This window comes from Sceloporus undulatus, chromosome 8, assembly GCF_019175285.1.
Source record: "Sceloporus undulatus isolate JIND9_A2432 ecotype Alabama chromosome 8, SceUnd_v1.1, whole genome shotgun sequence".
Lineage (NCBI taxonomy): Eukaryota > Metazoa > Chordata > Lepidosauria > Squamata > Phrynosomatidae > Sceloporus > Sceloporus undulatus.
Genome location: NC_056529.1, coordinates 11,862,205 through 11,889,285, shown reverse-complemented (window position 1 = coordinate 11,889,285; position 27,081 = coordinate 11,862,205). Strand labels below are relative to the sequence as shown.

The 27,081-nt window shown below is 39.6% G+C and overlaps 1 protein-coding gene across 1 annotated transcript in view; it reads right to left on the bottom strand.

Annotated features, from left to right (window-relative positions):
- Positions 1-5,353: 5,353 nt before the first annotated feature.
- LOC121914328 (uncharacterized protein F13E9.13, mitochondrial-like) overlaps positions 5,354-27,081 on the bottom strand; it is a 22,208-nt gene continuing 480 nt past the window's right edge. The window contains exons 2-5 of the mRNA XM_042437667.1: positions 17,361-17,541; positions 10,604-10,754; positions 10,139-10,266; positions 5,354-5,558 (exon numbers count right to left, since the gene is read on the bottom strand). Of these exons, the coding sequence (XP_042293601.1) occupies positions 5,368-5,558; positions 10,139-10,266; positions 10,604-10,754; positions 17,361-17,520 (630 nt within the window). The 5' untranslated portion in view covers positions 17,521-17,541 and the 3' untranslated portion in view covers positions 5,354-5,367. The remainder of the gene's footprint in view (positions 5,559-10,138; positions 10,267-10,603; positions 10,755-17,360; positions 17,542-27,081) is intronic.

Sequence of the window (27,081 nt, the reverse complement as noted above, 5' to 3'; positions counted from 1 at the left end):
TTCAAACAGGCAATCCTGCCACCAATATTCTGGAGAGGCATAGTTTTAGAAGGATGATACCTTCTAAGTGTTTCAGTGTGTTTCAGTTCATTAATGACATTAGAAAATTGGTTTATTGTAGGCTTGCCATATCCCACCTGGGGAAGGGACTTTCCCGGTTTGGGGCGCATCCGCATGGCCCTGCCCCAGTTTGCCCCCACCCCTGGGATTTCTCCTGTCCCTGGGCTGAGGAGAGGATTCCTTCCCCGCCTGGGCTACGTCGCCACCGCCATGGCGAGGCCGGGACCCAGGCCAGGAAGGAAAGCCTCCCCTGAGGGAGGATTCCCTCCCTGCTTGGGCTCCGCTGCTGCCGCCACTGCGGCAAGACCAGGGCCCAAGCTGGGAAGGAAAGCCTCCCTGAGGGAAGGATTCCCTCCCCACTTGGGCTCCGCTGCCACCGCCGCGGCAAGGACAGGGCCCAGGCTGGGAAGGAAAGCCTCCCCTCAGCGAGGCTCCTATTCAAATGTAGGACACAAAAAATGTGTCCTACATTTGAAAATTTTGTCCTACATTTGTCCCGGTTTGGGGGTCCTGAAGTATGGCAACCCTAGTTTATTGAGAACAAAATGAGATAGCCCTATAGATGTCAGTTCTGAGTTTAGGGAGAAAACAGTGGCGATGTAAGATTATCCCAGTAATACTGAAACAGTATTATCCCAGTAATACTGAAACAGCTGAAGTTCTCTGTATGCAAGACTATCCATGTTGATGTGCATTTTGTTGGGCCTAATTCTTATATTAATGTTTGATATGGTAAAATCTTCACAAATTTAACATCCTTCTTGTTTCACATGCAAACTTTCTTTTACAAGTGCACATGTGATAAGTTGTACTTACCACACCAAAATGAACTCTAATTTTCAGTAACAAGGACATTTACTGGACCACTGTAGTATCACAAACAAATGGGCCTTAAGAGCAAATCAAGCCTGAAGTCTCACTAGAAGCAGGGATGACTAAATGAAGCTGTTGTGGGTTTTTTGGGTTATGTGGCCATGTTCTGGAAGAATTTATTCCTGACGTTTCGACTGCATCTTTGGCTGGCATTTTCAGAGAAGCTGTTGCACTTTGGACATATCATGAGACAATGTGACTCATTGGAAAATGCAATAATGCTTGGTAAAGTGGAAGCCAATAGGAAAAAAAGAGAAGCCTCATATCAGGTGGATTGATTCAAAGAAGCCATAGCCCTGGTTTGCAAAACCTGAGAAGAGAAGCTGATGGCCAGGGCTCTTGGAAGTCTGACATTCATAGCACTGTCATAAGTCAAAACTGATTTGATGGCAAACAACAGCAAAGTACCATTAAAAATACAACCTTCCAAGTCCTCCAGCACTTTTCATTTTCATGTCAATATACAGCAGTTGTCAACCACATAAAAGGAAATTCAGGCATTCAAAACAGTCACTGCACAAAACTTGTTAAAATTCTCCTACTGGCAACATTGTTTTCTATGACAAATACAAACACATCACAAAAGCAAACGTATCAGTTCTTAGTGGAAATGTGGGAGAAGTGGAAAGATGTGCAAAGATTTTGTTCTTTTGATTTGTCTTAAAAGATTTGGGTTTGGCATAAAGTAATTCTGGCATATAGAATTAGTAGTATTAAAAATGTCCACTTTTGGATGTCCATAATGAAGACGAAGAATGTGTTTTGATTTATGTGCAAAACCCCTCAGTCTTAGCACTCCATATTGCACTTGTAAGCAGGTTATCTTAAAATACCTGGCAAAACATTCCTCCAACTACATGTTTTCATAGGACAATACAGTGTAGCCACAGAATGCAAAACAAGAATTCTAAGGCTGGCCACAGAAACCCCAATGTGACTAAAAGAACCAAATACATTTAATCCATGCACAAGGAGAAGTTTGCCCCACTTGACATCTTTGGTCCTCCAGATGGTTTGGACTTCAACTCCCATAATTCCTGACTGTTGCCCAAATTGACTGAAGCTTCAGAGAGCTAAAACAAATGGAGGACTAAAGGTTGGGAACCACTGACCTAGACTATGACTTTCTCTAACTCTGGGAGCCACAATAGGTTCCCTTTCACCATAGGTCTACTCCTCACACCACTCAAACCTATTGGTCCCTCAAGTAGCAAAACCCAGTACCACAAATCTTCTCTATGAAAAATGCCTCTCTGCAACCTGAACCTATGGTAAAAATTCAGTAACTATGCAAAACTGAAATGTGAGAATAAGGACAGATCCTACCAGGCAAGAGGCAGCTATCTGACATTTTAAAAGGGCAAATTGAAAGCAATCAACACCCAAGGAAATGCTGCAGCGTAGGCTGGGGTGATAAGCATAGGCTACTATAACAAACCTGGCAAGTGCTGTAGTGTTTTAATGTAAATTATCACAAGATAATCTCTTTGCATATTTAAGTGATGCACTTCAAATTAATTAATACATATTTAAGAGATGTCTCCTTGAACAGCTGTTATTTACTTCCAGAGTTTCTCCACATTAACACTGGTTGCTTTGTTCTCCTCCAAAGTTATTCATGCTTCTTATGGTACTATAAGAATGTGTATGGTGTAAAATGAAGCATTCTTTTTTCCCCAAAGAGATCTGCCTTTATGATAACTTAATATTTTAACATTAAACATTCAAGCATTTTTTTCCAAACAGAAAGGTCAAATCCTACTTACAGCATTTGCGAGCAACAGACAAGCAGATGCTTAAGACTACTACACAAATACTTGCAGTAATGAAAGGGAGGCAATCAATCTTCCACTGTGGATTTTAAGATCAGATTTACATTTGACGCTGGCCTACTAAATCTCATCATTCTTTTTGTGTCTCAACATTTAAGGCCAAACTATGCACTTTTTCAGAGATATCTAAAGTGATGGGACATGGTATGTGGTACTGCTGTATCTGAATAGAGATGCTGCAACATTTGATAAATGTTCTAAACACTGCATATTCAGAAGATGGATAGTTATCCAGGTAGGGTACCTGCTTGCTCTTTTTCAACACATCTAGACATTTCTGCAACATGTAAATGATTTTCATTCCCTCCTCCTCTAAAGCACATCCTTAAACTGGTTCAACAGGCATTCACACTTCTCCAGAGAACTCTGGGAATTTGAGTTGGGCGAGGGGAGAAGAAGGGAACCTTTGTAACCCAAAACACTTGGCTTCTTCACCAAACTGCCATGATTTTTTGGGTAGTTCTTTCATTCCAATCATGTAGACATTTCCTGAGCACTGACTCTTATGCCCAGAAAAACTCAAATTCCATTCCAAGGTTAAATCATTTCACATCAATCCACCTGGAACTCCACAAGGCAGATTTAAGGCATTTGCCTCTGCAAGACATATCTGGGGCACGATTAAAGAGTGACAAATTATGAGTTATTTAAGATTATGATGATGTTACTGAAGGGGTGGAGACACAGTTTAATTAATACCCTGCCTTTCTTTCATGGAACATGAAGCCGTGTATATGACATTCCTCAGCTTCAACAAGGTCACTATGCCACATGCCTTCAAACTATATTGTGGGAACATGAAAACTTTGTCCCTCGAGCATCAAAACATCTCAAAAAATTCCCATCCCACATAAAGCTAGATAAATGTGCCACATGCAAAGTATAGAGAAAAAGACCACACTGAAGGACCTACTTCCAAAGGACTTTAAATCTACTTGCTTCATAAACACACAAAGTGGGCCATAATTTGTTCCATAATTAGAACACATTGGAAGCAATGAGTCAACAGAAGTAATTTTGAATTACTGTAGATTTGTTTGACAAGCTATAATATATACAGTACATATATACACTTCTTGCTAATAGGTCCTTCCATGTGTTCCAGAGGATGGCCTAAGGTACAGCATGCAAGAGTGATCATGCTGAAATTAAGTAGGTTTGGTCCTCATATATTTCTGAAGGGGAAACAAAACGTATTATTGTTTTTTCCAATGAATCATGTTATCACATGATATGTCCCAAGTATAATAGTCCCAGCTTAATCGTTTTGACTTCTACAGAGTATTCAGGCTTGATTTGCTCTTGGGTTCACATATTTGTCTTTTTGCTAATCCAAGGTAGCCACAGAACTCTCCCCAAATGCCCTGATTCTCTTCCTGCCCGCTTTATTCAATGTCCATCTTTCACATTCAAACATACAAAGATGGGGTCCCAAGAACTCCCAGTGTTTGAAAGAATTTGTTTCTCCAAATGTCTCACATTTGGTAAGGAATATGGGAATAACTTTGCCCCCAGGCCAATTTAGGAAGCCTGTATTTCAGCAGGAAATGACATTAAATTTCATTTCTTAACCACTTGTTGAAATAAGGCATTTCCTGTGCCTAAAACAGCATGGACAAAGGCTGTAGTCCTCTAGGTTCTCTTAATAAAGCAATGCAGACCACTAAACCCCAATAAGTCGCTAGCCCTGCATAAATTGTAAAAATTCCTGCATGCACGGTGCTCTGCGCAAGAGTCTTGATGAGTTTACATGTGTGTATACCTTATCGGTAACTGTTCTAACAAGTAGAGTCGTGCATGACAACTTTTATATTATGAGAAATCACTTCTAAACACTTGTTTTTTTCACTGAAGGCAATTCACACATAGAGCTGGGAGGCATGAAGAAATTTTGAGGTCACCTTCAGATGTTACAGTTGTAACATGAACAAAATACTGAACTGATTAAACTGTTGGGCTTTCACTCAAACCATCTTACCTTGACACAATTCCAATAGCACCAGCAACAATTACACTTTGAGTTAAATGAGTATGAAGGAGAGAATGAGGCAATCCTTTCTTTTCCTTGTTAACTTACATGACTTGGAGTAACACATTATAGCTTCACCTTCACAATAATGAATGAATATGACTTCTAGCAAGTTAGCATCTGTAAAATCACAACTATCTTCACCCCTGAACAGTCATTATCAGCATCTCTAATGTAGTTTCTAAATGCCTTCCTAGAACTGTGCTTATAACACATGAAAAACATTAGCTTGTTTACTAGCTGATGGCTTGTGTGCTAACGGCAGGGATTTCTTGAAATGCAGTTTCAAAGCTGGCTGGTAATAATTTCATCAGAAAGACATAACAAGAATACTTCTTAGTTTTCTTTGAGTGAGGGATACTTCAGATACAAACTTCCTACTGATCAAAATCAAGAGAACTGGTGTTTTAAACTAGGAGTGGACAACATTCAGGCTTCCTTGATTTACTACAGTACGAATAGCAATTTGGGCATTTGGGCAATGCAAAAGTGAAGCATGCGGCAAGGTTGCACTGTATGATACAACCTGTGTTGAATAAGGACTCTGTGTGCTTGAAACATATGTTAATAATTTTATTCTCTCATTTTACCAATATGATCCATGAACCTCCTCACGCGATCTGGATCAACGTTGTTTGCCCAATGGCCTTCTTTCTTGAAATGTGAGCCAACGATCAAGCCATTTGCACCCAAGTAGTCCTTCACATTCTCCCGAGTGACTCCAGATCCAACCAGCACTGGAATCTTCACAGCATGTCCAACCTCTAGAGAAAGTTAAGGAGAATTCCTAATGAACCCTATAAAGAAGGCTAGTTGTAGCCACTGTTACTTTAAAAATTGCATGCCTACACATTGCACTGGCATTACTTATGTTGTTTAAGTATGTATTTCAGTGTGTAGCTCCCTATTTTTATGGTTTAAGTAACATGAGCCCTGCCTGGATACCCATCCCATGGTGTAATAAGCCAAGAAAAGGAACATTGGTACCGTAATATGTCAGTTTCCAGTAGAGAAGGCCCAAACATTCTCTGGAAGGGGTTGCTCCTCCCATTTGATCTTAATAGACAGAAAAATCACATATGAGAGGGCAAGCCTCTTGAAGACCAGTCATTAGTCAGACAACGAAACTACAATGCCATGCTTGGAGGTTGAATAATGCATACTAAATCAATACAGCTACTCTCCAGAGGTGATAGACCCCATCCTCACTTTTACCATCAGCATTTATGAAAATATCTTCAGAGTTTTTCACAGATGGCACAAACACCTGGATTTTCTTCAGGTCTCAGTGCTAACTCTGTTTCAGTTCCTCCAGGATGGCATCAAGCTGGATCTTTCATCCAACACAGTGAAGTGACAAGTAGCCATAATAACATCAGTATTGCACCATGAGGAAGCTGCCAAGATCTTGTTGCACCTGCACATCAGAAGATTGATCAAGGGTATCGCCAACACACCTCCACCCACAATTCATAGCTTCCCTTGCTGGGACCTGCATACAGTACCCAAGCCCCTGAGGGCAGCATCCCTGAAGCACCTGTTATGGACTCCATCCAAAGTCCCTTCCACACTGTAAGCAGATGTCTTAGCCAGCTTGTTGAGGCTCTCTTTCACCCAGCTGAACCTCCTCCAAAAAGTCTCTTCTCCATTGATGTGAGGCCCTAGCTACCATGGGGACCACCGCTGTAGCCATGATAGATACTGTAGATATTGCCTCACATGCCCTTTTCAGGACTGCCTCTGCCTTCGTATCCTCTGAAATTCTAAGGGTATCCTTGCCTTCCTGGCAAAAAACTGCTACCAGGGCAGACACAAGGGTGTGTAAAAGGGGAGCCTGTATCTTCCTCCCCAAGCATCCCCAGACATCTTATCCCTAGCTTGGAGAAACAAATCATGCACAAGAAGAGGGAAACGGCTAGTAAGGGAGAAGGGGAAGTTTCTTTTTTTCTTTTTTTGGATCTATAAGGAAAGAAAAGGAGTAAAAGGAATAAAAAGAAAGACAGGGCAGTGAATACCAGGTATTTGTCAGCTGCAGGGCATGATGATGTTCTTCCAGGAATGCAGGCAAGAAAAAAAAACCTTCAGAGGGCATGCTGCTCCCATGTGGGAACAGGAAGGTCTTTCTTTTTCCTGCCTTTTAGGAGCAAATGGATGGAGCAACCCATTCCAGAGGATGTTCCAACCTTCTCTGCTGGGAATTGCACTTTTGCTTGGGGTGCATGGACCTGAACGAGAGAAACATATAACTGTCAGTTCAGACAAATAGTTTTGATGGACTGCATTCTGTGGCTCAAGTCTCACCTCTGTCTTGTGTTCAGGTTCTCAGACGGCTTATTTATCTTTTAGCTTCATCACCTCACCTATGGTAGCCCATTTGTAAATGGGCACCTACTGTTGCCAGCCATGTTGTGACAGTGCCTATGCTACTTTCTCAATTGTCTAAATATGTACCCTGTAATAAAAAAAAAAAAGAGAGAGAGAGAGATCGCAATCCAGGCTATTGTAAGCTACTTACTTACAACAGAGTCTTGACTTTTTTTGTCACTAGGCCAGTAAAAATGATTTTCCTAGTGGTAGTCTCAATCTCCCAGCTCAGAACTACAGCCATGCATAACAGACCTAAGAGCCTTTCTACTTCTTGTTACTATGTTCCTTCACCTATCTGACAGAATGATTCCTGTACTTCTATGCTCCTGAGCAGATTCTTAAGTATCAACATTCTTCTTTATCACGCAAAATGTTCAGTAACTATTATACTATACACAATGCTGTCTTTAAGATGCAGGGTAAACCATTCTGTCTTTAAAATTGTTCTATTAATCTAAAAGAAAGCCAGCAAACATGGCAACAAGGACATACAAGCCCTCACTTCCCACATCCTGTGACCAATGCCAAAAAAGAGAGGTTAATAAGCTGGTAACTGCTGTAATATACTCTCATCCTCCTCCCTTTTCAGTTCAGCTTTCAAAGAGACAAGTGATCAGATCAAAACACAAATTGGCATAAACTACCGAATGGGCTTATTTTGTAATATGATGAAAGGAATCTAATTGTATCTACACTTTAGTATCAGCAGGGATTCCAGTGGCACAGACAGGCTCAATTTGCTGACATAGATCTCCATTAGAAGGCCAAATTAAAAAGCAAAAATCTCACTAAACCTTGTTTGCTCCAGTCTCACCATTCAGAATTGTGGCTATTTTGGTTACTTTTGAGGAGGAAACATTGAAGTGTGTCTCTGGTAAAATTATGGCATAAGTTCTAACTTGTCATGTAGATGTGCATAAGGAACACTGGGTGGGTTACTTATTTCACATTTCCATTACACTACTCTCTAGTTTTTAGTGTCAAGGCTGTTCATACACTGGGTTTTAAAAAATCCTATGCCAAGGAAATTGCTTTTTTTGCCTCAGTTTTCGCATATTAGAGATTGTGTATCTTGAATGCTGTGGTGAGGATTTCATAGCATTTGAAACAATCTGTGGAGAACTTGGATAAATAACGGACACATGACAAAAGAAAGACGAGAAAGTAGGCAGCCCACCCAAACTGTTTGTTTGAACCCACTGACATTTTAATCTCTCTACCTTTAGACTAAAATATTGAGCAAGAGGCTGAAACTATATCTGAAAAAACTTGTATGGATCATGAAACTGTAAGGGCAGTAGACCAATGGAGCATCTTTCCTAGGGTGGTGGTAATGTATTCATCCATTGAGATCTAGAATAGCATATTTGGACTGGATTGTTTGGTGGACATGTAGGAATGGGAATGTTTTGGGTAGATATCTGGGGTCTTGGAAAGCCAAGATGCACAGTAGTTTGACAAATACAACTTCCTAGTTTTGCTTCCAGTGTATGCCAAGGGGCTGAACCTAATGGTCCATGAATCCACAGGTTTGCAATATGAGATCAAATCAGCCTAATAATGTCTGTTCCAGGAAAGTACATCAGGCATTTACTGATCCAAAAACTATCTCATAGAATATGTACATCCTTTACAATAACTTCACACATTTGTAATCACCCACCAAAATCCAACTCCCATTGGTGTCCTGCAGTTATCATTTGCACTTCATTCCTGCAGATGATGTTCTTCTTAGTTGAATGTCAATTTCCAAGCTAAATCTCCTATTTCTTCCCATTTTAAGAGTTATGCTTTTAATTTACTTTCATTAGAAATAACCTTTCAAAAAAGGTTATGAAGAATGTCATCATTCATGAGCTACCACTATCAGAAATGAAGCCATTCCATCTTTTTTTAATTAAGAGAAATGAGAAATATGTACATCCACTTATATGGTTATCTGCATTGCTGTGACAGCTAGTTACAGCAGACAAAAACTGTCATATTTGCCACAGTAGGCTACAGTAAGCATACTACTGATCATATCTGCCTTTTATTTTGAGTTAAGTAAGTTCAAAGTAAATCATAAAAGCTGAAACAGTCACCAATCATGCTGTGCTGTGCAATCACTTTCTTTTTACATAATAAAGAAACACATACATACATGTAAATGAAGAGTCCCTTAATAGAACTTTGAATCACTAAGCTTTCCACAGTTGATAAGTATACATAATACAGCAAAATAATGAAATGTTGATACTTACCATGATAAGTCATTCTTAGGTGATCAAAGAGTGATCCATAAACCAATGGGTTATTCCCCATGCACCAGCTGGATAAGAAGAATCTAAATTCTTTTTCAGTTATGTCCATTTACTCTCTTCCCTTGCCCATCGGTTTTTAATTTCCTGCCTTGCCAGGTGTATACACTTTCCCTTACCTCACTGAAGGCAGTGCTAATAGGTTAGAAATAGGAGAAAATGCATATTAATACTAAAGAGAAAGATAGCTGATGAAGAGAATGGGGAAGAAAACACAGAGGTATACAGCTGGCATATGGGGGAATAATCCATTGGTTTGTGGATCACTCCTCCTAACCCTTTAAGAGAATGCCTTCTTATAACAATGTGGTGCAGCATTTAAGTATTCAATTGGAGCTTGGAAAGTCCAAGGCCTAGTTCTCACTGAACTAAAACTCACTAGGTGACCTCTGTGCAAGACAACTTTTTTCAGAGTAATTGTGGGGACAGATGTTGGGGAGATAAAAGTAATGTATAACAATTGTTGCTCACTGGAGGAAGGGGGCTTATAAATTAAACCAGTCCCTGCAGTAACAAATCCATACATATCTTAAACAGAATTTGCAAAAGTAATTTTTTGAACCACAACTTTCAGAATCACCCAGCCAGCACAACAATGTTGATTGATGGATTTTGGGAATTGTAGTCCCCCCCAAAAGCGTTTGTAAGCTCTGTTGACAAACTATGAGAGTTCTTACCTTTCACTTCCTTGGGATCCGCCTCTATTCCAGTTGCTGTTCCAGTCAATACCACCCCATCAGCCAGAAAGAATTCAGCAGCCTTAGCAGTCTCTTCTATACTGACATCAGCTGTTAGCGCATGAGCACTGTCAACAGCAGAAACATATGTTCACTTTGAGCAATCACACCTGTAACAATTCAACTTAATACAGAAATATGTTTCTTTCATATTTGAACAAGTAACTGCTGTCTGGCAGGCACAACTATTTGTGCTCACACTCAAGACTGGATGGATGACAGAATAGAGAGGGGTCAGTGCTTCCAGGACAAATTATGCCTTTCCCCAGGGGATGGTTCCTTTTTAAATAAGAGTTAAAATACATTATTTACATTGATCTATGGATAAGTCAACTTAGGTTTTTTGGGCCAAATTTTTTTTTACTAAAATTTCTAGACTTATATATGAGTATATACAGTATTTACCTGTGTTTCTTTTTAATGTCAGCAAAAACTTGAATGTGTTCTGCACCAATTTGCTTCCGGTATCTTAGTAAATCACCAGCACAAGCATTTAGAATCCCTTCATCCGCCACATGAGAAAAAACAAAGCCTTCAGCTCTAATAAAGTCGAGACCTACAAATGGTAATAAACCAAGATTACTGTAATAGACCTGAATGAGGGCCAGGCAGGAACAGTCAATCACAGTTAGTTGCTAGACAATCCCAAATACAGAATGGAATGTTATGAAAGATCAGTGATACATTAGCATGTTGTGTACAGTACACACTGCTCATTCTCAATGTTTGCTGCATCACCCTGCAAAAGACAATCTCTTATCCTAGCTCATCTTGCAAGCTTGTTCTAAAGGTAATAAATGTGCTCTCCCCACAGCCCTACATCTGATTCTGGAAGAGATCATTTCAAAATTGACAGCAAAGATACTACCTTCCTTTCTTGCCTAATGACAATTGCCATTCACTCCATTGAGTAAAAATTTAAAACGTGCTTCTGAAATAAGATAATTGGGGAAGGGGGGGACAGCAAGGAGCTGTGCGCCTGAAGGAACCTTCAATACAGGAAAGACTATTCAGAAACCTGTCAGAAATCTTTATGTTCATTCATCACTGTATTTTATTTGCAGGCTATTCATGCAGTCTATGTATAACTATGAACCATGATGGTTATACATGGCTGTTCTGATTTTTAAAAGGAATTTCTTTATTATAACAAACAGTGCAGTATTATGCTGTGTTTCAAGTCTCTCTGACATTGGTGCTTACAATCTGCCCACCTCATGGGAAATACTTCATGTATCTGATGAAATGGACTGTAGTCCACCAAGCATATGCTATAATAAAGTGTTTCATTTTTAATGAATGCCACCAGACTCTGTTCCATCTCTAATCCATCTATGTTACTCTTTCCTACCAAAACGAAGACTCCCTATTGACAAAGCATGAAGCTACTCTTCCTCCATGAAGCAAACTCCTGGTCCATTTGGGATCAAACTATGGTCCAAAGCACACTGCAGAAAATCCAGTTTGAGACTGTTTTAACTACCCTGGCTTATTGCTAGGGAATTCTGGGAACTGTAGTTTTGTGAGACATTTAGCCTTCTCTGTCAGAAAGCACTGGTAGCACAATAAACTACAATTCCCAGGATTCCCTAGCACTGACAGTTAAAGTAGACTCAAACTGGATTATTTCTGCAAAGTGTTTTGGACTGATGGGTTGATGTTATTAAGATGATGCTCTAACCAAATGAACTATCTTAATGTGCAGCATGGGCAAAGGAACACAGATCACAAAAGAACAAGACATGTTGGAATTGTACAGTCCTTCAGATGTAGCTGGATCATAACTCCCAGCAGCCCTAGCCAGCATAGCTAATGATGAAGAATATTGGTGTGGATCCGGTGTGGTATAATGGTTTGAACGTTGGACTAGAACTCTGGAGGTGAGGCTCAGCCATGTAAAGCCACAGGGTGACCTTGGGCAAGTCACACTCTCTCAGCCTCAGAGGATGGAAATGGCAAGCCCCTCTGAAGAAACTTGCCACGAAAACCCCATGATAGGTTTGCTTTAGGGTTGCCATAAGTCGGAAACAATGTGAAGGCATGCACCAATAACAGTTCAATAACATCTGGAGGGCTACATGACTCCCACCTCTGCACAGCATTCAACTTTGTGCCATGCTTGCTCAATGTTCTATCAAATAATCAGACAGGAAACAGTAAGATTATGAAGGGTAAAATCTAACCCAGATGTGGTAGCACAGACCGAGTGTTCCCAAATATTATCAAAAAGATAGCAAAATGATAACTGCAGTGTAGAAAGCATCTATATTTGTATCTTTATCACCTCCATAAATGTTCCCGAGACTCGGTAATATGCATCATTCTGTGTAGTACCAAGCAGATGTAGTTAATTAAATCAGGATCTACACACAGGAAATTATGCACTACTGAAGAACACATGGTACACCTGTTAATAATGAAGTGGTTGTGAACAAAGCTTGGCAAACCATTTCAGATACAGGAGAACTCTGCCATTCCCACTCGAAAACAAACATCAAAAACAATGCCGTTCTAGCCAAGATAATGACATATATAAGCTTCTGCTATTTAAAAACCAAGCTACGCTAATGTAAAGCAATCCCTTGAATTAAGAAATGGAAAGTAGCACAGGCCCCCTCGAGGACTAAGTGGCTGATAGATATTCATCTCTATTAACTAATCATACCTATTAGTAATCCTTTTCTATCCCTATAAATAATTTTTAAGAATCTCCCATGTATACTTGTGGCCTTACGTTCTTCTATCACCCTCTGCTACCACAGAATGGGCACTAGGTGGACTGAGCAGAAGGGACACCACTACGCACCATTTTGGAGTGAGCCGCCAGAATCATAGAATCAGAGTTGGAAGAGACCACAAGGGCCATCCAGTCCAACCTTCTGCCATGCAGAAACTCACAATCAAAGCATCCCCGACAGATGGTCATCCAGCCTCTGTTTAAAGACCTCTAAGGAAGGAGACTCCATTACACTCCAAGGGAGTGTGTTCCACTGTCAAACCGCTCTTACTGTCAGGAAGTTCCTCCTAATGGTGAAATGGAATCTCTTTTCCTGTAGTTTGCATCCATTGCTCTAGTCTCTGGAGCAGCAGAAAAGAAACTTGCTCCATCCTCAATGTGATATCCCTTCAAATTCTTAAACAGGGCTATCATATCACCTCTGACTCTTAAGACTCTGTTGTTGTGCGACTTCCGACTTATGGAAACCCTATCCTATTGGCAGGATTTGTTCTGAGGTTTGCTCTTGCCTTTCCCTCCGGCTGAGAGCAAGTGACTTGCCCAAAGTCACCCAGTGGGCTTCATGGCCAAGCTGGAAATCGAACCCTGGTCTCCAGTCATAGTGCAACACTCAAATCACTATGGCACATTGGCTGCTGTCTAAATAGTATCAATTCAGGTTGATGAGTTATGAATATAAGCACCTCAAGAACACTGAGCTTAGGCTGCTACAAGAAAACCAGATTTTTTTCAACCTGGATTTTTACCACAGTAGTAGTTTTACACTGAGGCTTTAGTACAGCAGTGAAAAGGGACTTTGCTTGCCAGCACACCAGACAGCAGGAAAGTCTTTAAACTGGCAGTTTTACTTGGAACCTTCAAAAAATTGATGTACAGCACTGTGTAAACTTACAGCGCTTTATAAATAAAGGTTAATAATAATAATAATAATAAAACACAAATCACAGTTCAGTAAAGATCTATTCATAAAAATGTCCTCATTAAAAACAAGAAACCCTCCATCAAAATTTTAAGATCCAATTTATGCTGGCAGTGGTAAGTTAAGAGTAACTCTCTCATGAGACAGGTTTGCATTAGTGTTTTTAAAAAAAGATCCCTATTTGTAGATATTGTTTTCAGATCTATGTGTAAAAAAAGAACATTAACTAAAGAACGTAGTTGTACATCAGACATTATAAGGGCTTGCCTATCAACTGATTTCTCTCCACAAACACAATTCAATTGTGTTACACCAGGGAAACCATAACTTTTTAAAAAACTGTTAAATTTTGGAAAGAGCAAAAGCAGAAAGAAGGAGAAGATGAAATGGAGTGGGAGTGTGCATAGAAGAAAGAAAGAAGAGAGGAAAATATAGAGGATAAAAAATGTTACAGGTTCTCACTCACTTTAGAACCTGGATTTTAAAAAGGTTGAAAGTTATTAGTATGTGGTTATTAGGAGTTAAGATGCCGACTCGGATGACTGGAATTTCTGCCACACAAGGAAAGTGCATGGTCCCAAAGTTGATATGCAAATCGTGGTTTCTCAGAAAGACATAATTAAATTTACAGTGGACCTAAATGCCTGTGTGGTTAGCTGTGAGAAAAGACGTGAATGTACCAAATGGAGTTTATGGTTAGCAGCCAGAGATAGAATAATTATGTTTTGTTACTTTATGCATGCCTAGAAGTCTTACAGCTGAGTGTGCCTATGCCTGTTTACTCAAAAGTAAATCCCTTGGGTTCAGCTGAATTTACATTTGACTCGATTTGCATAGGATCAAGCTCCAAGGATTATGTGAATTACTAGAAATCGGTATACAATTCCAAGTTATTGGAAACTGCAATGATGTTGAGAAGATATGCCGAGGTCAATTTAATTCAAAATAAATGAAGAATATAAAGTGTTATCCCAAGGCACATAAAGGGCCATCTCATTCAAGATGTCTTTCCTAAAAGCATAGGAAAACGTTAAGAACAAAGGAGGAAAAATATCTGAAATTATAGATTGCACCTTAATATGAAGACATATCTGCTGCCTAATCAATTCTCCTTATTGACTGAAGATCCTAGTTGTTTAAGTAAACCAAAGCATTCATCCACAACAATGAAGGACAAAAAACAGCATTATCGCTTTTTGAAAATAAAATAGGATATGAAAAAGCAGTGCCAATCTAGGAAACAGATGTTAGGTATAATAGATGATTCATCTGTCACAGTTTGCATCATGATACATTAAAGGGATTGTATAAAAGTAATGTATGCTTTCAGCATTAATCACCTAGCATTCTTGAATGTGATACAGAAATGAAATGCTGAAACTTTCAAACTAGCATTCCAACAGACTAAAGACAAGGCTGTATTGGCACAATTTGTATTATTAATGCAGAAGATATAAAGCAGGTTGACTTTTTTTTTGTTTCTTTGCTTTTGTTTGAAATACACTAATGAAGCAAAGTTTAAGTTACTTTTTCAGGCTACAGGAATGATACAATTAAATCAAATACAGTAGACACCCTTTGCAGCATGCTTAACAATGCCTATCCACCCCCAATCCTGGAATGAGGCAGGCCACTGCTGTACCCATTTTAGAGAGGGGGAACGAGGGCTGAAAACCATAAAACATATCAAAGGCTACCCAAATGCATAAATGAACTTACATTTGAACCCAAATCTAAAATGGACACTGCCCACTGGCTTATAGTCATTCTTGTTAAGATCGGGTTAATTTGCTCTTAAGTGAATTTCATTAATTCCACAGAGGTGTAATAGTTCATTACATTAGATTACTGTGATATCCTGAGGTGCAACTGGAATTAGATGTTCAAACCTAATGAGTAAAATTATCCCTTCTACAATTTTACTGGGCTAAATAGGAAAAATCCTTCAATGGATATTTATCATAAAGACATATCAAGCAATAGTTAACACAGCTTGGGAAAAGAGATCATCTGACAGAATTGAAACTTATAGTTTGGCTCCAAGCCTTGGGTTCCTAGATCTTGTTGAACTACAATTAACATCACTGTTATCATTTGACCACGCTCATATAATATACTGGATAACATCTGAGGACCCAAAGTTAGAACCATCTTGCATAAAAACCACCAAGAAGTAAAATGAAGCGGGATATCCCAAACAAAACTGTTTCCTATGTCCATCGAACCTTTTCCTCTCTCTTCAGAAACACTCATGATATGAATTACAGTTGACCCTCCACATTTGGAACTTTGACTTTTGCAGATTTGATTATTCGGGGATTTGATTAATATGCTCTCTCTAGGAATTGCTAGGTCCTCCAGTGCAAATTTGCCAGTGTTTGTCCATAGGGTCATGCTGGAGGATCTAGAGATTCCTAGAGAGAACACTTCTCTAGGCATTTGTAGGTCCTCCAGTGTGATTCTATTCTATTAACTACTACCTGATGTTGATCACAGAGTTGTGCTGGAGGACCTAAAGATTCCTAGAGAGGTGTTCTCTCATGTTTTAAAAAAGTGATTCTTCTAATTTGTGGTTTTTCTACTTTCATGGGGGTCCTGTGTCTCTAACCCCAGTGAATGTGGAAGGCCCACTGTATTTCTATAGAAATGCTAATACCACACTTAGCTGCAGAATTTACAGATACAGTACAAATTGGTCTCCATACCTGGTCAAAGGTAACCATGGTCAGCATTGACACAGGTTCAGATAAAATGCTGTACCAAGGTTAGCTGTGAATAGGAAGGGAGAAGATAATTCATGTGCACCAGAGAAGGAAGATTATAGGGCTCTACAGACCATCCAAAAGGGCCAGCATCGGGGTGGAGTTGCTGGGGCCCCAATCTGGGGCTCAAAAGGGCCCCAGCAAGCCACTCCAAAGGGGCCGTCTGTTCAGCCCCTACATCTTTTGTGGATTTGTTAACTATGCAATCATAACTAAGAATTAAATTTTCCTTTCTTTGATTTTTAAAAACTCAAAAGTATGTTAATACCAGGAAAAAGGGGGTAAATGTGGAGGTGCAACATTAAAAGAAGAAGAGGCAGCCCTCAAGATGGTGCTAGAATGCAATTTATTTTCTTTTATGAAGACTATCGAATGCATTCATAGGTCTTCCTCAGGGGCAAAGGATAAGCATGATTTTGAGTGAGCTGCTTTTGCTGATCTACAATTAGACCCATGAAGTCCCTACACCCAAGAGAAGTCTTGAGTCAAAATGTATTAGGAATTCCTTACAAAGTTAATCAGCTCTTTCTAGCATCAACTGGAGGCCCATTTTCTCATAAATATGCTCTTTACATACTCTAACTTCAACTCCCTGCCCCTAAGGACAGCTGACTGTGGAAATGTACCTTATGTAAAGAATATAAAACTCACATTGGTTTAAATGTTCTGTAAGCTGAAGCAGTCACAAATCTAGGCAAAATGCTTGTATACTGTATAAGTTCAACTCTAACTCGCTTCACTTACCTGCCGCAAGAGCAACTGCTACAGCCTGTCGATTTGCAGCACACAGAATCTGAACACCCAAAGGGAGAAGAGGACATGTCTGTTTTACAGAGGCGCAAATGACTGCCATGGCTGCAGTGATTTCTGCACCAACGCTGACTGTGTACGGCCGATCGTGCATGTTTTCTACAATTATACCTTCCTGTGGAAATTAATATAGAGTAAGCCTAGTAAGCTGTTGAAAAAGAGACAGCTTTATAAATAGTGGACAGATTTGTAGAGAACACTCAAAGAATGTGTGTTGTAATCATACATCAGGCAGTATAACAAAGCACAATCTCTATCCAACTAGCACAGAACCTGGAGCCTTAAATAGCATCCTAAGTTTTTTGCCCTACAAGGTACTCTCTGATGTGCACTGGATTGCTTGCTTTGTCCACATTTCTATTCTGCATTGAAAAAAGAGATTTGATTTAAAACTCACACAAAACCAAAGGTTAAGACAGTAGCATACTATTACAGTTGCTGCCTATACAACAGTTTACTTGTTTCCTCATTTTACTTACTCTGCTCCCTCTACGTAGCACACACATTCTCTTACTTAAACTCTATATTCAACCTTGTTTTCACATTTCAGACATTCCTATTAACTGGCTGCATTTACATGAGTGCATCTTGGCTTACTAAGCTGAAATATGAGCAAACCTGGACATGCAGCTCCTTCTTCTCAACATATCGTAGTAAACACCAGAAGTCTTCACTTAACCATTATCTTCCTGTTACTTCCCATTTAGGAAACTACACTTTCCACATGCAGAGAAAATTCAGACCTTTAAATGACTTTAATTAAACCTCATCATTTAACTCCTGGATTGTTGTAAACCCAGTAATGAATTTACCAGTTCAGACCTAACAGAAAAACAACAGTTCAGTGAAGATCATAGAATCGTAGAGTTGGAAGAGACCACAAGGGCCATCCAGTCCAATCCCCTGCCATGCAGGAAATCACAACCAAAGCATCCCTTACAGATGGTCATCAAGTCTCTGTTTAAAAACCTCCAAGGAAGAAAGACTTCCAAGGAAGTTTACACCAGCGAGCTCCAAGGGGACAAGGGATTGGGCAGTGAGAAAATGCAGTATGAAAGCAAAACATTGTTATCTCAGTATTCAAGCTGAGAAATGAGTGTCCAAACCAAGCCAATCCTGACTGTTGTTTCTGATCAGACTTAAGGGAATTCATTGTTTTGTAGCTGGAATGAAATAGAGATATACAGTACTGCCTGATTTCAGAATTAAAACATCCAAATTACAGAATTAAGAGCTCTTTGAAGGGAAATAATAGCCTCCTCACCCTGGCCTTAGCCTATTTGTGCTGGGCTAGAGTTAATTACAATTTTGATGTCATCCGCTTAAAGTAGCAGGCGACTTTAACGAAGACAATTAAAAGCTTTATTTTATGGAGCTAAGCAAATGGAAAGTGTTTTAGGTGTCACAGCGAAGATAATACCAGCTAACTATCTTAGAGCTAAGGCATAATACTACATTTTATTTTAAAACAATTTTTTCTTTCAAAGGAAGAGATGATTACTGATAGTGGCTCTGTTGGTAGAAACACCTGTTTGCAGAAATGCCCCACCTAACAACACGATTGTTACAAAGTAATCATATAAAGAGCTGGATTATATTCTTTTTGAATAATTAAAGTTATTAATTATTGGACTGTTGGGAATGTTAATGGGTATCTCTCATTTTTATTTTAAGTACCACTGCTTGAACCTTAATTCTATCAGTATAACAGAATGCAAAGAGGCATTTGCTCAGTTGTGATAACTGAGGGAATCTAACGAGTGGAATTTAAACAAGCCGAGAAGATGTGTTATTCAGCGAGTCTTTCATTCTATTTTTGCAAAAAGTCCACCAAACAGTGATACCTTTATGGGCCAAGCGAAATGCACAATATACCTGTTGCAAGTTTGCAAACCTCCACTGGCTTCTTCATCAGGCAAGATGTTGCATACCAAAGAGGAGAAAAATTAGAGATGTGAGTAAGATGCCTGCATTTTGTTGTTTCTGTCCTCAGTTAAGATGGTATGGGGAGGGTATATTTAGGAGGCTGGCCTCTCCTCCTCTGGCCATGGGGCAATTGGGCAAAGTCTAGGAAAATCCATTTGCATATCAACAAGGACTCCTCTTGTTTAAATTTACTAAATTGCCAACACAGCTACGCCTGCATCATGTTTTCTGTATTGTGAAGTACTGTATTGTAGCTGCAACAGGGGAACCCTGATGAGTGAACCAGTGGACTGGGACCTTCAACCAAGGTAAAACTTTTTCTTCTTCTCAAATTTGGACCAGATTGGCATGTTTTACCTCAACACCTACCAAAATGTTCCTGATGCAAAAACATGGAGACTTATTGCGGAATTCATTGTCCTGTGCCTACAAAGAGGCCTGTGGCCCAACAGGAATGGAGACATACTGGATTGCACAAGAGGGGTCCTTGTTGATATGCAAATGGACACTGAGTAACTAGGGCCATTAACCCAGGACTGCTGTGAGTGTAAAACGGGGATGCATTCAGGTGAACTAAAAATGTAACAACTAAAGAAATAAATACATATGATTTACAGATAAATATTATAATAACTGATTGGTATTAAAAACAGTTTATAAATAGTTATTCATAATGCCTTTTAAAATGCAAAGTTCTTTGAATTCTCTCACTCAGTTGCGATCTGGAAAATATATTAGGACAATTGAGAAATGTGGCAAAAACAGTAACTTGCTCAGAATCTTCCCAAACTTGAAGGAGATAAAAAGTTTCACAACAATGTGCAGGAGTAGATAACTACAGTGGGCCCTTGTTATCCTCTGGGGACCAGGAACCCCCCCTTAGATAGCAAAATCCTTGGATGCTCAGGTCCCATTAAATACAAAGGCATAGTAAAATGGTGTCCCTTATATAAAACGGCAAAATCAAGGTTTGTTATTTGGAATGTATATATTTTTGAAATTTTCAAGCCGTGGATGCTTGAATCCGTGGATAAAGAATCCATGCATATGGAGGGCCGACTATAATAATATGAACATGGGGAGGGGGCTTCCAAGCTCCCCCTTCTCATGAGGGTCAGGGGGAAATCTCTTAGATGTTTTAAGACACACATATTCTTGTACGTTTGCAAAACTAAGGTTTATCCATATGCTGACACTAACTTCTTAGGCATGCATCTTAATGCGTAAGTAACAACAGAACAGACTGACAACTTAATTGTAACTACACTACATATGAGAGGTGCATGGTATGCCCAATTCATGTTGATTTCTAGTATTCCTCAAGGGCAAGATCCTATATTTATCACTGCAGCTCATATTTCAGTCATTTGATATCTTTATTATTTTAAGTACTTTTTTCTGATCATGGTCATGGCTAAACAGTTGTTTCATCACAGACCTCCTAGGTCGAAGTTCAGTGCTGTTCATTGGCCCACACTATTTTTCTAATTCAATATAGTAGCAGCAAAAAAACCCACCCATACTACTCCTTTTTAGAGTCAGAATTGCTTAATGAAGGATTTCTTTCCTTTCACCAACTTCTATAAATCAGCAGTACAACCTCCATGATTTAGAGAACACAGATGCATCTTTTACAACTAAAATTCTAGGCAGCAAAACTGTCTTTATTTTCAAAATGTCTTTAAATTCTTCTAAAAGCACTTACATGAAACTATAAGAATTATTTTTAAAAAATTAAAATGATCGCTTCTAACGTTATTCCTTTGAAAAGAGCCAAATGTATACTATTTATAGACCCATTAGAAAATCAATATATTTTGTATTTTATTGCTGAAGCAGCATTATCCACCAGGGAGGGGGACTAAACCATACAGGACAAATTAAAAAGTGAATGAAAATTAAACCACAAAAATCAAGCCCCTTTCCAAGATATATAATTTTATGTCATCAGTATTTTAGAAGATGAAAACATCCCATTCCAGTCCGCGCAATACCCCTCAGCTCCAATACTGGAATGCCAAACTGTGGCCCCATACAGACAGGCCAAAATAAAGCTGCTTCGGGTCACCTTGGAGGTATGCTGTTTAAATGATGGATGCATCCAAAGAGTCCAGAAGCTGCACCAATGCTGTGCTCCAGTCCTTAGGACTATAGCATGGCTTTGGCATGGCTTTCGGCCTCTTAGGACACATGCATCATTTAAACAACATACCTCCAAAGTGACCCGAAGGAGCTTTATTTTGGCCTGTCTGTATGGGGCCACAGTACTGGCTACTGCATATTTTTAAAAGAAAAAAAAACATTTTAAAATGTCAGACTCCTTTGTTTTCTCATGTGATCTGTTGAATGTATTATTGAATTTAGCAAGCAAACCTCTCAAAATGTTAAGACTGTTGGGTTTACATTGTTGTAACTGAAACTACACTTTCAACAATCTTTCCATCCACTGAATCTGCCTTGATATCTCACATTATCCCACAACATATACCTCCATATATTATGCCACTTTGTGCTACTAGGTAGTCAGTTGAATGAGTAAAAAAGAACCCAGATGATACAGAGTTTGAGCTTATATCCTTAACAGAACACATTTCATATAATAACTTAGCAGGATTAAGAGCAGACAAAGTCCTTAAAACCCTTTTTTGATTAACCTGAACAGTTTATACTGGTAGTTGACACTACACTAAATTAATCTGGGCTTCTTTCAAGTGACTACATTTCTATTATTTATTTTAACTGTATTTTTGTTTGTGCCGTGTTAGCGAGAAGCACAACAATAGCAATTTAAAAATTAACTAAATATTTGCACTCACACCCCCATGTTCCATACAGCAAGACCTTGGATTGACCCAAACAGATCACAACAGCCACCTACCATAGGTAGGAAGTGCTTGTCAAGTTCTTGTAGGGAAAGGGGGCCCAAAAGTGTTCAAAAGCTCAGTGTGTAGCTACAGCTAAAAATAAACCCTATCACTTTTCAATGTACAAAGTGCTTTACCATTCTTATCAAACTTATTAAATATGACAAGAAAATGAAAGGAACTAGATTAGAGAAGCGTGGAGGACAAAGGGATAATTATTTCTTTCATTTCCCACATAAATAGGCTTGGGTTGATCAGAATTCTGAGTTAGAGCACCAATCAGCCACACATCACACAATCAAGGATTATTTCCAGTCCACATGGACTAGAAGTACCAGAGACGGCGCTTGCGTTGCATTAGAGGCCTGACCAAAAATCTACACAAAAAAGAAACGTTATAAATTAAGTACGTCCTTATTTTCTGGATGCCATTAGTGATTCTTAATTATTCAAGCATCTCCTGATAGAACTTTCTTCTGACCCGTAAACATCACAATAAATATAATCTTAATCATTATTATGATAAATTATAGACCCAATACTCTGACGTATTTGAAGGCTACCATGGGAAAAGTTTAGAAAAGGATTTTAAAAATTATGTCCTTGGTAGCTGATTACTCCTGTAATGTGTATGTCCCTTCAAGTTGCCTTTCAACTTATGGTAGCCCCATTAATTTCACAGAGTTTTCTTAGGCAACCAATATTCAAGAGGTGGTTTTGCCAGTTCCTTCCTCCAAAATATAGCCTACAGCAGCTGGTATTCATTGGTGGTCTCCCAACCAAATACTAATGAGGGCTGACCCTCCTTAGCTTCCAAGATCAGACAGTTTCTGCTAAACTCAAGGTATCTAGGCTAACCCTCAGTGTAGCAGTACTGTATGGCATTTTAAAAAGGATCAGATAGGACCACCATCTTGTAGCAATTAATTTTACTACATGAATATTGTGCTGTATGGAGCGGTACATCCTTCTGTTAGTCCTAAACTACTGCCTGTCAGCTTCGCTGATGGTGACCCAAAGGTCTAGTATTAGAAAATGCAAATTATGCTTCATAATTATAGAATGAAAAACTGCTAAGACAATGTGATACAATGCAAGGCATCACCACAGTCTGGGAGTTCAGGCTCTCTGATGCTGATCTTTATGCCCTAATGTTCTGTGAGCTAAAAGCAGTAAAGCCTGTATGTTCTCTCCCACTCTCTGCCACTGCCTTTATAAAAATAAAAGCAGAATCTAGCAAAATCGAGAGGGTTCTAAACTCCTCTGAATCTGTCACTGCATATAATCTTGTCATGGCAATTTTGATTGTGTTTGGCAAAACAAGCATATAGCAGCTACAATTTTTCAGCACAGATGGCATCATGTCTGAGCATTCACTTGTTTTCATTAATATGCTCCAACATTATAAATCTTCCATATTTATTATGTTCTTTTAAAAAAGAATCACTAATGCATCAAACAAGCCACCTTCCTTCTTCTTTTTAAAAATGAGGATTTGCTTTCATCAGTCATGTCTGCATGCTACTGAAACAGTAAGATGTACTAGCAATCCTTTCTATTCCACTTTACTATTTCAGCAAAAAATAAAATAAAAATTAAAGGGGTTATGGAAGAGTTATAGCTACAAAAAAGGCATTGATATATAGACCAATCACTTTAATGTAGATCCCTCCCAAATCAGTGGAAACAAAGCTGTGTTAAATTGTCTGAAAGGAACCTATAGTGCCGTAACAATACTAAATGAAACCTCTAATCTACAGTAAGGTAATACTTTTATTGGAAACAAGTAAATTGTCACAAAATACTAAGAATGCTTTGGAGTTCTCCAGAACTCTTCCTCAGGTGGAAAACTAAGCAAAATGAAAAAGGGCGGAGAGCTGAGAACAAAGCACTTGATTCACAGGTTTGAAGCCTATAACAACCTTAAACTACAACACTAGAGAGCTGGGTAAGCCACATCAAGATGGAGACTGGTCTAAAGATCCATCCAGATATAAAATATACTGGGATATAAAAATAAAGGATTATTTTCATTTTGAGGTCTGCAAAATCTTAGTTCTTAGTTCTTTTTTTTAGCCCTGTGGAACACACAGCTCCCCTGGAAGAGAGCGAACAAAAACAATTGTTAGTCTCTATGCTAACAAATCTGGGAATTAATTTTAGCTAAGAATCCCACAGCAGCCAAACTGATTGGAGTGTCTTATTCTATTAATCTAAACTCCACAAAACTGCTATGAGTTCCACGGCATGCCTGTATTTCCCCCCCATCCTTCTAGCACCAGCTTTTGGATTCTGGTTAAGAGAAAGACTTAGGCCCTATACAGACAGGCCAAAATAAAGCTGCTTCAGGTCACTTTGCAAGTATGGTGTTTCAATGATGAGTCTGGAAGCTGCACCAAAGCTGCACTCCAGTCCTTAGGATTGGAGCACGGCTTTGGAGCGGCTTCTGGACTCTTAGGATACATGTATCATTTAAACAGCATACTTGCAAAGTGACTCAAAGTAGCTTAATTCTGGCCTGTCTGTATCAGGCCTTAGATCAGGGGAAATAGTGCAGGACCTCACTTCCACATCCCTGACTTTCAAGACTTTTTATCACCAGCTTCTGTCTTTGTGCATCTCTTTAAGCAAACTTTGTCCTCTCTCCCGCACCCCATATACATTATCTTCTGGGAACTTCAATTCAGACTCATTTCCAATTGTAAAGTGGTGAACCTAAACAAAATCCCAGCTAAAAAACCCAATCTGATTCCAATTTTTAAAAATCTGCCAGGAAAGAAGGCCAAAAGCAGAAACAAGTGGTCCATTTAAATCCAGACTGAAGGATAGAGCAACACACCATGGCTATGCCAGCGATTTATATTTTCACTGCAGGCAGGCTAAAGTAGCGAGTGGCAGTGGAGGAATACAGGGTGCAATGAAATGAGTAAAACACACCCTGACCTTTCAAAAGGACATAGACCTTGTTAAAAATCTGCCGACCTATGGAAATTACTGCAACACCTGAGGACCAATGGAAATTCAAGTCACTGGTATCTGACTATTGTTGCCTCTGGCTCAAAATGGCCTTTCAAGTCTCGCCTTCTAAATATACACAGCAGAAGACTGCTTACTGTCAAAAGATCTATCGCAGAAAAAGTTGTAGTTGGGCAACAGTACAGACAAGAAGAAGTGCACTGGTTTTTAATATGGTAAGCATATTTTATTAACGTTGCCCGGCAAAATGTTAACACTACACTACAATGGTCAGGATGTCCGTGCCATCATGATTACAGGAAGAGAAATGTGAAAAATCATACATGTGCTGAATTTATTAACAGTGGCAAAAAAGGCAACACAATTCTTTGCTGCATCATCAGAAGTATAATGTCCAGATCAAAGAAAGTATCAGTGGCACTCTTTTCTGTTTTGGTCAGACTTCACCTGGAATGGTGTATCCAAGTTCTGGGCGCGACAGTTCAAGAAGGATATTGACAAGCTAGAACACATCCAAATAATGACGATCAAACTGATCAAAGGTCTGGAAACCAAGCCTTACAAGGAACAACTTAGGCCCGAAACAGACAGGCTTTGCGGGTGGGGTGTGCAGATGACACATGGCCCGAGAAAGACCGGAAGCCATGTGGAGAGTGTGCTGAGCTGGGAAAGCCAGTACAAAAAGGAGTGGCGAAAAGCCACTCCTGCTGGCGTCACATCTGGGACTGTGGCAGCAGCCTGCTTTCAGAGTGGGGTGTCTGGTCACTGCAGTCCTGTGCCACTCAGGGCAATGACAGGGACTAGAGGGGACAGAGGTTGCTCCATGCTGCTAGTCTGCTTCATCCCCTTGGGATTTGGGTATGTCTAGCTTAAGAGAAGATTGAGAGGTGATATGATAGTTATTTGAAATATCTGAAGGGATGCCATGTAAAAGCTGGAGCAAGCTTGTTTTCTGCTGCTTCAAAGACTAAAATACAAACCAATGGTTTCAAATTACAAGAAAAGAGATTTCACCTAAACATTAGGCATAACTTATTTATTGTAAGAGCTGTTTGACAGTGGAATCGACTGGGGGCATGGGGAGAAATGGATGCTCCTTCTTTAGAGGTCTTTAAACAGAGGCTGGATGGTCATCTTTCAGGAGTGCTATAAATATGTATTCCTGCAAGGCAAAGGTTTGGACTAGATGGCCCTTGGTATCTTTCAACTTAAAGATGTTGTGATTCTATGAAATATATGAAATGCTTTATATTTAGTCCATGGTCCATCTAGCTCAGTTCACTAGTAGCAACTGGCTAGAGTTCTCCCAATGCTTCTGGCAGGTTTTTTTTCCATGTTACCCAAGATAGTTTAGAAATGAAACTGGAGCACTACATACAAAGCCATACTGTCTGAACAGGAAAGTCTTAACCTACTGGTGGCAGGACATCAATAAGATGGCCATTCTGGCCTCCCTGGGGAGGGAGTTCCAGAGTCTAGGGGCAACCACAAAAAAGACCCTCTCTTGTGTCCCAACCAAATGTACTTTTGATGGTGGTAGGACAGAGAGAAAGGCCTCTCCTGAGGATGTCAGAGCCTGGGCCGACTCATACAGGGAGATATGGCCTGAGTGAAAAGAAGCATGTATGCACTCCTACTCTAAGTTAGGACTCTGGACAGACCATATCCATGCAAAACCTTCAGCCTTCCTCAAAAAATAAGAGGATAAACTGACCACCTTGTTGTATAGGTCATACCAAAATTCTAACATGACTTTCTGAACAGGCTAACTCAGGGGTAGGCAACCTGCGGCCTGCGGGCCGGATGCGGCCCAAAGAGGCCTTGGGACCGGCCCCAGCCTGGTCCTGCCACCGATTGCCGCCGGGGCCTTTGGCCTCTCGCGCGCAGGG